A 12,151-nucleotide genomic window follows, 5' to 3' on the forward strand; every position below is an offset into this window, starting at 1 on the left:
ATGGCAGAACCAGGTAAGATGCACAGTTAAATGAGAATATAACAAGGTATTCTTAAAATTCGTAAATCTGAGCAATGTAATGTGAAAACACTCAGCTATTTGTATTCTTGTCTGATACACTATATATTTTGCTTCTCGATAAGAAAGTGTAATCAGTTTAAAAGCTAATTCTGTTAACAGCAAGGACTTTAAAGTAGCTTGGGTTCCTCCCATAATTCTGAATTCTGCTGGTTTTGTTTTCTTTAGGTTTCTTTGTAGTCTTTTAAGTTTACTAACATAATTAAACAGAACTGTGTAAAATGAGTTATGTTTGACAGTGTTTTAAATATACTGTCTGTGTAGCTGAAATCTGAGTGTAATGCTAGGTGAAAATATAATTTAGATTTTAACCCCACAAAGCCCAAGTGGCAGAGCAAAATGAAATTTTAATAATGCCCTTTTCATTATAAGCACATTCCCACTTTCTCCAGGGAGAAGAGGCATCTTATAAAAAGGCATTTTCTAAAAAGGCATTTTATGTTCATTATCATTTTCTGTTCACTTCACTGTAAGAGGTTTGGATGGTGAAACAACTGTAAGTTTAAATATGGTGTGAGCTGTGCACACGGTTATTCAGGTAGTACTTTTTCTTGTAAAAGTAACTTCTTTATACATCTCCATAGGTATATAAAAAGTTTTTAAAGACTTTTATCTCCCTTTTTTTGCACCATTACCACTGATATCTAAGAAGTATAGTGGAATTCTACTAAACTGAGATACAACAGGACACTGAATGCTGTTTCTTAATTTTAGTTTTCATTGATAGCCACAGAAATTATACTGATACTGGTATTCCACCAGGAATTAGTATTTAACCATATTTTGCATTGGTAGGATGTGTATTGTCATTTGTGTCTAATTTTTTTTCCTAAGAAAAGTGGCCATGATCACTGAGATGGAGCAGGCTGGCGCCAGCACCAGCCTCAGAGCGGCAGCGGGAGTCGCAGCGCCTGGGCAGCTGGGCTTGACTGCCTCCCGCCCTACCCCGGGTTAGAAATGGTTGGGCAACCTCGCTGAAAGGAGTAACTGCAGGGTGCGCGTGGTTCTTCAATAAGAAGCTGGCAAATGCCATCAGCACAAAAGCCTGTCCACATCAGTTCTGTGGTTAAATTAGATTTTGGAGCACCACAGCCTCTATTGGCAGCACATAAGGAACACAGGAAAACTTGTTTGTTGGGGCTGGCAAGAGCTGTGGTCCTCTGGGCATGTCCACGCCTTCCCCCCTAGCCGGCTGAGCAGTGCGGGTTCAGACTGCCGTCCTGGCGACGGGTCGGTGGCTTGGTTGTGTGCGTGCATGTGTAGTCTATATGAGATAAAATACAAAGAAAACTTACGGACTAGCTGAGGCATTTTGGAGTAGGGAACACAAGACTGCGAGTTTGAGCTTGACAGGCTCAGGCAGGGAGACATTCCCTTCTCCACCTGCCAAGCCTCTGCCTGTTTAAAATAAGTGGGAGTCTTTCCACCAGGTATCTTGGGGCACCATTGCCAGTGTCGGACTCAGACACTTCAGGGTAAAGGCAGCTCAGGGAGACCACAGGCATCATTTTGCTGGTAGGAGTTTTGACCAACTACAGATGGCAAAACCAAACCAACTTATGGTTCTGGATAAAAGGTAAATCCCAGAAAAAAAGAAAACAGCAATCAGATGACATTTATCAGTGTATTTAGGTTGTATTTAGCTTGGAAGCCTATGCTGCTATGTCCTGTAGTTGAGGGATCCTTGGCTTCACTGTGGTACTTGGGCATCCTGTGGTGGACAATTCCAGGGCTACCAACCTGCAGAAGCATGGTCATATGCAGAGGAACCCTGCTGTAGCACAGCAAAAATGCTGTGTGTTTGCTGCTCTGTTTCTTTTAACATAAATTCATGTTTGAAGTAGAGAAAAATTACTATAATGGGGGAAGAAGAAAATAATTTGTAGCTAGAACGCCAACTTACATACATAGATCACAGTAAGATTGCTTTATTTATTCTTGCTGCCATCCAGAATTGGCTTTTTAAATTTCAGCAGGCTCTGGCTCAAACCCCAGAAGCCAGGGTTTGTTTGCTTGGGCTGTTTAAAAGCAATACTTGCAACTGCTCTTCAACAACCTACATTTCCCTCCGTATTCTGCTTTCACGTGCATTCGTTTGAGCAGCGATTAGAATATATCATAAACCTCACGGTTTAGGGTTTAGGCTGGTTACCTGCAGGAGTCAGTAAAGACTGATTTCTTTCTTTCTAAAGCACAGCTGCTTAGAAGCGTTCTGCTCCTCTGCTGCTAGTCCCTCCGCACCCCATTTCCACGTGGGGCTGGAAAGCGGACAGTGCGGATGCTCTCTTTCTGGCTGTTGGTGTGCTCAGCCCTGCTCCATGGGAGGGTAATGCCCGTTCGCAGGCTTAGACTCAGGATGATTTTTCCCTTGGACCAAATGTTGGGACCTTGGATTTTGTCACCTCCTTCTGAGGCCTTATGAAGGGGTTACCTGCTCGGACGTCTCACCCAGCCAAGCCCTAGCCTTGTGCGTATCTCATGCTTCAGTCTCTCCTGCTTGTGGCGTAAAATATGGTCTTGCAAGCAGTTGCTTCACCCTAACTCAAGTCTTGGGGTATTTGTCCTGTGACATATAGGAGATCAGAGCAAATGGTCTTAAACTATGAAACGCAAGTACTCCCAGTGGCTCCCATGAAACTCTATCCCTCAGAGCCAGCTGCTTGCTGCCTCATGACAAATGCTGGGCGCAGCGTTCCTGCTGACCCATCAGGACTTGCCTGCCTCTCTTCTCTCACCGCGTTTGAGCTGGATCTCCTATGACAAAACACCATACTCAGCAGGCACAACGGCAACTTGGCAGAGCTCTGTCAAAACTCTTCCACCTACCTCGGAAGGATCCAGCCCTGTATTTGTAGCAGGACCTTTAGAAAAAGGGCAAGTAAAGAGAAATGATTCCCAACAGAAGTAGCTTTACCTTATAAAGTGTCAAAGGAATAACAGCCTTTAAATGAAGCTGGTAAGGGACTCCCCTGTGGCAAAAGGACAGCCCCTTTCAGAGCAGGACTTTATCTTTTTGCTGTGTAGTTGCTTACCTGTTTAATATTTTTATGGCAGCACATGCAGATTTTCTATCTATATGTCCTCTCTTTCGGTAGATATACCATGCAGTACCATGCAGTATCATGGTGAGACATGTTTGTGTTGTGCATAGCTTTAAAAGAGCAATGTGGAAAACCTTAAATTATTAAGCATCCCTCTGAAGTGTCTCTGCTTGATCTAAACTGTGCAAGGTGTCGTGAATAGTTTTACATTATTTATTAATCCCTTCAAAAACCTGGAAATCTTTTAACTGCAGAAAGGTGTGCTTTAAAATGTTGTAATATATTGGTAAGTAATATGATCTCAAAGGTCGATGCGCTGCTTTCTGGCAAGCAGCTGCCATTTGCTGGAAACTGATGGAAGGGTCTTTGAAATTCTGGTGCTGTACAGAAACCTATTTATACAAAGCGCTGGTCCTGCTCTCTGCCTGCTCCTTGAGGAAGCATCGCCTGCAGCGGGCTCTACGTCTCCGTGTAAATGTTTAGCTTGTTCTAGCACTGGTGGGCAATGCATGCGAGATGTCCCGTGTTTGTGCCTGGCCCAGCTCAGCCGGGCGGGTGGTACATTCACATCAGAAACTCTTCTGCTATTTCCTTACCTGAAAGCAGGGAACATCCCTGCGGTGGATACTTCCATCACACTTAACCACCCCGTATCGCTGTAGTGACAGGATAGGAGCGGGCTGAGTGGGCGCCGTGCACACAAAGCCTCGAGATGAGCTGTGAGCCGCTGGCGCACAGCCACTGGCAAACGTCCCTGTGGGGTGTGGGAACTCGTACACCATCCCCGCATTGCAGCCCCAGGCGCGTGAATCTTACGTGGGTGCGATGTTAAATAATCGCTGTGGTTTTTATTTACTGTTGCCAACCTAATGAGACTTCTAGACGGTGCTGTACGTGTCAGGGATTGAATCACGAATCTGTCAGGACAGCTGCTAACTATGAAGTCCAGTACAGATGTTCTCCTGACGACCTACAGAGACCAAGGACAGAACTGTGCCTGTCTCCTCCCTGTACCGTGCTTCTTTTGGAAGTGCTAAGCCTTGTACCTATCTGGTTGCAGAGACTGTAGCGTGGAAATCTCTTTGGGCTTACGCTATGCATTCTCATTAGAAGGCCTGCCAAGATACGGCGACTCCATGCTCAAAATAGCAATCATAGATACCGTGGCCCAAGCTCACAGGTATCTTTGTGCTGTGATAATCGTGGTTGTGATGATTAATTTAGTGTTATCAGCGTCACTGTAATGTGCCCTTTCTGAAAAAGACCATCTTTCCTCTTTCAGCCCAAGTCCCACTGTCACGTCTCGTTGTGCCGATACTCCTTGCGGTTGGCTGGATAGTGGGTTGTGCGCTGATGGTCTACATCGTCTTCTCCTGATGGAAGTAAGTGGCTTGCGCAGTATCATATACCATCCATTCTTTCTTTGGTTTGCACTGCCACTCTTTAAAACGTCATTTTCTTTGTTTTACAGGACAGAAGAACTTACACTGACATAGATTAGAAGGACCTGGAAGTGAAATTGAGATTTCCAGTGACTCCAATATCTATAAAATGAGTTATTTTTAATATCGACAGTGTAAACATGGTGTATAGGTTTTATCTACAACAAAGCTTTGAAATGCTAATTAGAGCATTAGGAAGAATCATCACACCAATTTCCCAGTTTTCAAATAGTCTGCAATGGAGCGAGTGGTTTTTGGAGTCCAGTGCTAGGTCAGATACCTGCCTGTTCTCCAGCCTGCTTGGAGTTGCCACCTTGAATTTAAGCAATTTTGGAAACAGTTTTCCCAGAGTTAGTGATGCAATGGTGGACAAAAAAGTGAGTTAAGCTCATTTATGAGGTGTGCCGAGGTGAGGAAGAAGTATCTCAATGTATTTGGCCAAGTTTTAAGTGAGTTAAGAAGATTTTAAAGTTTTGTAGTAAAAAATAAATTACTGAATTTAAAAAGCTGTGGTGGTACACTCTCCCTGTCCCAAAATCTGAAGTGTTAGTGTCTAAATAAATTTTCTGAAACTACATTGACTTCCTTTTTTAAAAAAGCAAACAAGGAGTCATACAAGTATACTAATACAGAAATCAAAAAAAGTGCTTTAGAAAAATGAAAGGTGGACAGGGAAAGTTACCTGGAAGCAATGCATCATAAAATGTATGACTTGAACTTTCTAAATCCTAAAACATTTGGTTTTTATTTAATAGTATGTAGATAAATGCCAAATTAACTGCTGGTCTTTTCTGTTTACATGATGTTCAGGGCCCAATTTTGTATTTTTCCATTGGCAACCAATCCAGTTCTTGTCAAATTAAATACTGCTGGACTCGGCGGGCACTGAACTGGGTCAAGACCATGTGGAATTCCAGCCCTGGCTTCTGGCACGCCGGCAGCCCCCTTCTGCCGGCACCAGCCCGAGTGCAATCCAGGGAGACTGGAGAACAAAGCTAGAATTCAAAATGAAACTAAATAACTAGTCTGGAACAAATGCAATGTAATAGGTGAAAATTCAATTTCTACACCCCGCAGGAACTGTTAAAAAGCACAAATACAGGACAGGGAACTGCTGGCTGGATAGCAATTTTCAGCAAAGAGCCTGGGAACTGCCACGTATCACAACCTGAATTCAGGTCAGCAATGTCATAACGCTGGTGTGAAAAGTGAAACATTGTCCTGGGACAAACAGCAGAAAAATGGCCCAAGAAATGCATGAAATCAGCCCCGGCTCTACCAGCAGCAGTAAGGGCCGCCGGCCTGCTGCAGCTGGCATGGGCACCACAGGAGCCAGCCCTCGGCCCGTGGGAAGGAACTCGGGGCAGAGCAGCCAGAGGGAACTGAAGTTTGTAATGTTGTAACCAGTGAGAAAATGAGCGCACTGGAGTGGTTCAGCCTAGAACAGGGCAGACTAAAGAAAGTGCAAGTCTTAAATACTTATATCGGACTTTTTGAAAGAGGAGGGGAACAATCTCTTCTTGGTGATACACAGGGCAAGAAGTAATGAAGAACCAGCAAGTGAGATTCGGGCTGTCCTCATGGTAAATGCACAGAAGTGCTGGAAGATATTTTTAGGCATAATAATCAGTATTATTGTTGATTACTGGAGGCCTTTAAAAACAGGTGGACAAACATCCCTTGGGCGTGCCACGCAGCAGTACAGGTGATCCTGCCTTCATGCCGAAGGGCAACTCTTTGACGTCTCCTCATACACGAGGCCCTATGGCTGTAAGTACTCCCACAAATTTCTGCGGGACTGTTTGCGGAGAGGAGACAGAACCGACCGGCGGCAACCTCAAGCAAGCTCTACTTCCAACATTAAGCTTTTTGGCATACAAGGAAAACATTTTAATACTGGTGCAGTGTTAGGAAAAGTCTGTCTAACAGAATAGGAGGTGAGCTGTGGATCACGCACGCGGTGCGTTGGTAAAGCCGTGTGAAGAGAGGCGGCGGTGCTGTTGAGCAACGAGACTGACCATGGAGCCTGATGTTCAAATGAATCCATTGCACGTCAGCCATCTCCATCCAGCCGTGGACTACACAGCGGAAAGGGCTGAGCCTTCCGTCACATATCTAATGCTTGAACTTCGTATGTTCTTAAAACCTGCTAGATGTTTCCTGAGTCATTAAGAGGCGGAAGAGGCACGAGAGAACCATTTCTTTAGTTTGATCCAAGGGGCAGCTGGGCCCGTTCTCGAATTTCTCAGGTTTTTGCTCCACTGTCAGCGTGCTCACATGCAGGTACCGAGGCAATTTGGACTCACCTACCAAACAAGGACAGAGGCTGAGAGATCGCAGGTGCAACAGGCTGTACCACACTAGCACTGTGGCATTGCATGGCATAGCAAAACATAATACACTAAACTGTCTGAGCCTCAGCCATCTGAAGGTGTTGTAGTGTTGCCCCAGTCACCTTGGTATGGTATTCTTAGGCCTTTCTAAAGAATCTTGGCCATATGTGACATGTTGTTGAATATCAAACTTCCTAAATAGCTGCTACTGGCTAAGGAACTTCAAACGATTTAGAAACAGGCAAGACATTAATTTCTTGTGAGGCTTGGGGAAGTATTTTTAGCCTTATTATGGGGAAAATCTCTTGGAATATATTATGAAACAGAAACATGTATGTCCTTCAAAAAGAAAACATCAGACTTGGTTAAGGTTGGGAGGTCTGTTGTACAGCATAGCATGTCTAGAATTGTGGCTCAGACTCACCGTGGCCTCCTGATTATCTTGTACCTAGGGGTTTTGTCTTTTTTAATTATAACTGGAGATAATTATATTCATCCACTAGATAATGTGCCTTGAGACCTTCCAGTGACCTGGTCATTTAAATCAGAAGTGATCATCAGATGATCTGAGCCACTGCATTTTCACAGACATCTTTGAGCTTTTGAGCTTGAAGATTTTTATACTATAATGTTTCAGTTCTCTGAAGATTAAATCACCAATAATTCAGTCCCCAGTTAGAGAACTGATTGTGGGAGGCATGTCTTGAAGATCCTAGCAGGATGTATGTTTAAGGGAATGTGAAAATAATCCTAATGACCCTTGATGTGGTTAGTTAAAGAAACTATTTTTTTGACTTGTGCTCATTCAATTTTTATTATTTTGAGAACATGAGAAAGGCCCATCAATCAGATGTCCTGTCTCCATCTGCAGTTGGTGTCTGTTATCCTTTAGGAATGGAAACAAAAAAGAAATATACTTGACCATAGTGCAACCATGAAAATTCCTTTGCAACTCCAGCAGCTATTGGCAGAAGCACTGAAGCGTGACGTTCAGTTTTGGGAATTGTCTTAACACCAAGTTACTTCGGCTGTGAATGAACTAAGGGTGAAGGGGCAATCATGTTTCATCAAATGCCCTGAAAGAGAGGGGATAAAGCGTGGAGTCTCTTGGACAGCTGGAGGTCCCCAGTCTCTGCAGGACCTGGTGTGTCCATGTGAGGACCTCCAGCATCACCAGCTGTTTGCTAGTCACTTCCAGATGAGAACAGTCATCCTAACTCACTCGCACCCATAGACTAGGTAAGCCAAGAGCCTAGTTTCAGCATATACTTCAAGCAGATACCCCTTTATCTCATTTTAAAGACCAATGCCTCATTTTCTAAGGCTGAGACCATCCCGATTGACACTAGCTCTGACTGAACCCTAGGCAACAGGGAGCCTCCTTGAAGCCAGAGGTAGGTGCACAAGTAGTTCAATTCTCTTGGTGCTTTTTAAAATCTCCCAGAAAACTCCATGCTGTGAGAAATTAAGTGATTGCCATTGTATGAAGTCCTGGGCTGTGGCTTGTCTTACGAGCTCATTCTTCCTTTTGCGAGCGGACAAAGCCCGCAGGGAGTTTCTCACTCTGTCCAGCTTGTCGGCCGTGTTGGGTTTGCATTACGCCGGCAGCTCTCCCGCAGCTGCCTCGCAGCCTTGATCGGGGCTCTGAGCGGCCACAACGAGGAGCCACAGGGTGACTTCACAGCGCCCACGTACCTGCTTGTACATCTCAGTTTAGTTACCAGGCACTGATGGAAACAGTTCTGAAAGATCCAGTGGACCCAAGCACCTTTTTCAGGTTTCTAGCAGCATTTGAAATGGAATGTTTCACATTAAAATGTTACAGAGCCAAAATATAAACATTACAATATGGTTTAGTTTTACCTGATTTTCAAGAGTGGAAAGATCTGATTTGGCAGAGCAAAATAAAATAACTTTCTAGGTTGGCTTCATTATTGTCAAGCTGACTTGCTATTTACAAAGTTTTTATTATTGTACAAAATTGTAGAGGATTATTCCAAGAAAATATGGATCCCACGCGCTGTTTAAAGTGCGCTGACCACTCTGCAAAGGGGCCTTTTGCAACCACCTTCAGGACAGCCCACTCGGGCGTCTTTTCATAATGGAGCTGTACAACGTGCTGCTGAAGCTTCCCACACTTGCAGGGCTGAACTGGGTAACAAAAGGTTTTTTTTTTCCTTCTGGAAAAATAAAACGAGTGTATGGGTGCTACGTTTTTTCTCTGAAATGGAGAGATGCTGGTGATTTAGGAGAAGAAAACATCCACATTGAGATTTCTACCACAAATCAGATGCATCACTATTGAAGCGTGGCGATAGCTTCAGCATTTCTGTCACTGTGCCAGTACGTAGGACACATGCGCTGTCAGGAGGCTGGGGAGGGCTCTGGCTTCGTTGCGGCGTCGTGCCGTTGGGGTCTGGGGAGCTGTGTCACATCCCCCGAGAGCCGCTTCTCGATGAGCAAAGGTGGCCCGTGCGTGTTTAGGGTGGGCAGATTCTCAAGCTCCCTTTTCGTTTCTGTTGGTTCCTTCCAGACAGGATGATGTTTCCTGTGCTCTAAGATGATTTCCACTGATTAATTTATTATTCATCTTTTTATTTACAGAAGGTAAGTGGGAACATTTGGGGTCCTGTTGCTCCAGAGAATGGCTGCCAGGGGTTTGCCCCATGGCCTCTGCCCAGCTTTCCCCGTTACCCCTGCACAGCTCTTTGAGGAAGCTGATTTGGGACGGGTCTCTGTCCGTCTGTCCCGGGACGCTGCGCGCGGCTTCCTGGTCACTGCTCCAGTCTTGTTCACGTTCGTTTGACGCTCGTGATCCGCTTTGAGGATGGAAGCACCCACGAGAGCGCAGCGGTGCTCCCCTCCCCTGCATGGAGAGCGGAGCCCTCGGGCAAAGCCTGCCTGGGGGCCAGTATGTCTGCAGGCGGCCTTCCCGCTCCGGGCTGCGCCAGAGGCCGGGCCCCGCCTGCCTCCGTCCTACCCCGCAGGAGACCGGTGCAACCGCTCCCGCCTGGCCCAGCCGCGCCTTCCCGCCCGCGTTTAACAGCACCGGTACTGCGGGTACCACAGGCAGAGCGGGGAGGCGGAGTCCCAGAGGCGCTCTGAGGGGCGGGGCCGGGGGAACCTTCTGGAAGGGGGCGGGGCAGCCTGAGGTGCCGGCTGGGTGGGGTCAGTGGCTGAGGAGAGGGTTGCCGCCAGCCCTCCCTCCCTCCCTCCCTCAGTCCGGCAGCCCAGAATGCGGCTGCAGCACCTCACCCGTGGCAGGAGCCCGCCCAGGCTGGCCCCGGAGCCGCCTCGGGGCCTTTCAGCCCTGAGCCCACCCCAGGGGCCGCGTCTCAGCCCTGAGCCCGCCGCAGGGCTGCAGCGGGGGAGGCCGCGGTGCCCTGGCTCAGACCCCCGACGCCTCTCTTTCCCTTCGGTGGAGATGGGGCCGGCGCTGCGCCGGTTGGTGTGAGCCCCGCACGCAGCTGGCCGGCTCCTCTGCCTTGCGATGGCCGTGGTGTTTCTTCCTGTGAGAGGACATCCAGGCCGAACACGGATCCTCCCGAAGGCTGCAGACCCGTTCCTGGCTCCCGTCTGAGAGGGCGGCGGAGGCTTTGCAGCCAAATCCCTCTACTGGGGTCAATAGCATGTGATTAATTGCATTTTCTTTTAAAATACTTTTCTTGTACAGAGCTGCAGAGAACTCTGGTTCCTGTGTGAAAACAGAATCACAGGATTGTCGGGGTTGGAAGGGCCCTCTGTGGGTCACCCAGCCCAACCCCCTGCTGAAGCAGGGTCACCTACAGCAGGCTGCACAGGACCTTGTCCAGGCGGGTCTGGAATATCTCCAGAGAAGGAGACTCCACTAAGTTTCTCCCTTTCCGTGAGAGGCTTGTTTCTGTTTGGAGCAAGCACTCCAGGTCACATAGCGAGATGGCATTTTGGCAGTTGCAGGTGTTGTTTACTGACAGGTAACAAACTGCCCTGGGAGATTGATGGCTGGTCTGGGTCATCCGCTTTGCCGGACGTTGCTGTGCTCTGCCAGCTGTAGGAGCTGGAGGTGAATCCATCCTCACGCTGGCCCAGGTCGGAGGCGCCCACCTCCCTCTGCAGCTGCGGGGCCATATCCCAGATGGGCGCTTTGAATGGCAGGTCAGGCTTCATGGCCGCCTCCTGCTCTGCGCGCAGAGCTGGGTGCGGTGAGCAAGCAGCGCTTACTGGAGATCAGGACAAAGGGTCTCCTGAGGGCTGGGGCCCATCCTTCACCTGCAGCCAGCTCTCCAAAGTGCTTACTCTGTTCCCTTTGTCTAGGAAGAAGGTTGTGGCTCCTCGGTCGTGTGCAGAGAGGTCAGCCTGTACCTGTTTGCAGTCACGGCATATTGGTTACAATCCATCAGTATCAACATTTTTACAGCAGCAGTGCTGTAAAACTCCAGATCGCCTCCAGATCGCAGGCTTTTGAGCCTGGTGCTGTGCAAGCAAGTGCCGGCAGCGGCCGTTTCAGTGCCGGTGGTTTATGAGTCGAGCTGCAATGACAGGCTGAAGGGCAAGCATGGTTTGCACCCATGATGGCCTTTTCTGTTGTTACTTATGAAGCTGTATGATTTAATTAGTGATTGCAACCCCTTGTATATCAAGATAGCTGCGGTCATTGGGTAGTCTCAACAGGATGAAGTGGTTCTGCCGGTATTGTATGCCTCAAGCCAAACTATTTAAAACTGATGTAACAGCTTATTAATTTGATAATCAAATGGTAGCTACCAGTGCTCTGTTTAAGTATCTTATTCTGGGTGGTAATGAAGGCAGGAGGTCACCAGAGCAGCTCAGCACTTGGATGAGTCCCCTCCTGGAGAACGGCAGTTGACTGGAATTAGGACTGTAGGGCTGACAAAGACAGCCAGGTTTACTGACTCCAGTCCTGAAAGCTGTCCTCAGCAAAGGTAGGAAGTGTTTCTTGTACACCGGTGAAAACGCTTTGGTGAGTCTGTACCCTTCTGTAGTTGCGTCTGGTTGAAGATGCACTGGCCAGCTGGTTTATTCAGGGAAGAGCCAGGGACTTACTGCTGGCTTCCTCGCTGACACAAGTGCTTCCATAACAGCAGCTGTGAGTTATGCTTTCTGCCATCCATTTTGTCTAGGTTACCATAGCTCATCATGGTGATTAATGACTCTGCCTCACTTCATCGCCTTGTAGCTGGACTACAGGCATGTAATTCATGCGGGCCTGAAGCCCAGTCTGTAAGAAAGTCCAGCCTAGCTTAGGAGGTCTCAACAC

The 12,151-nt window shown here is 47.3% G+C and overlaps 1 protein-coding gene across 1 annotated transcript; it reads left to right on the plus strand.

The window, feature by feature from the left end:
* On the plus strand, window positions 1-4,496 carry STRIT1 (small transmembrane regulator of ion transport 1). The gene is made up of 2 exons (XM_075417494.1): window positions 1-13; window positions 4,402-4,496. Exons 1-2 carry the CDS (start codon window positions 1-3, stop codon window positions 4,494-4,496), a joined length of 108 nt encoding a protein of 35 aa, XP_075273609.1.
* Window positions 4,497-12,151: the final 7,655 nt, after the last annotated feature.

This window comes from Opisthocomus hoazin, chromosome 4, assembly GCF_030867145.1.
Source record: "Opisthocomus hoazin isolate bOpiHoa1 chromosome 4, bOpiHoa1.hap1, whole genome shotgun sequence".
In the NCBI taxonomy this organism is placed as follows: Eukaryota; Metazoa; Chordata; class Aves; order Opisthocomiformes; family Opisthocomidae; genus Opisthocomus; species Opisthocomus hoazin.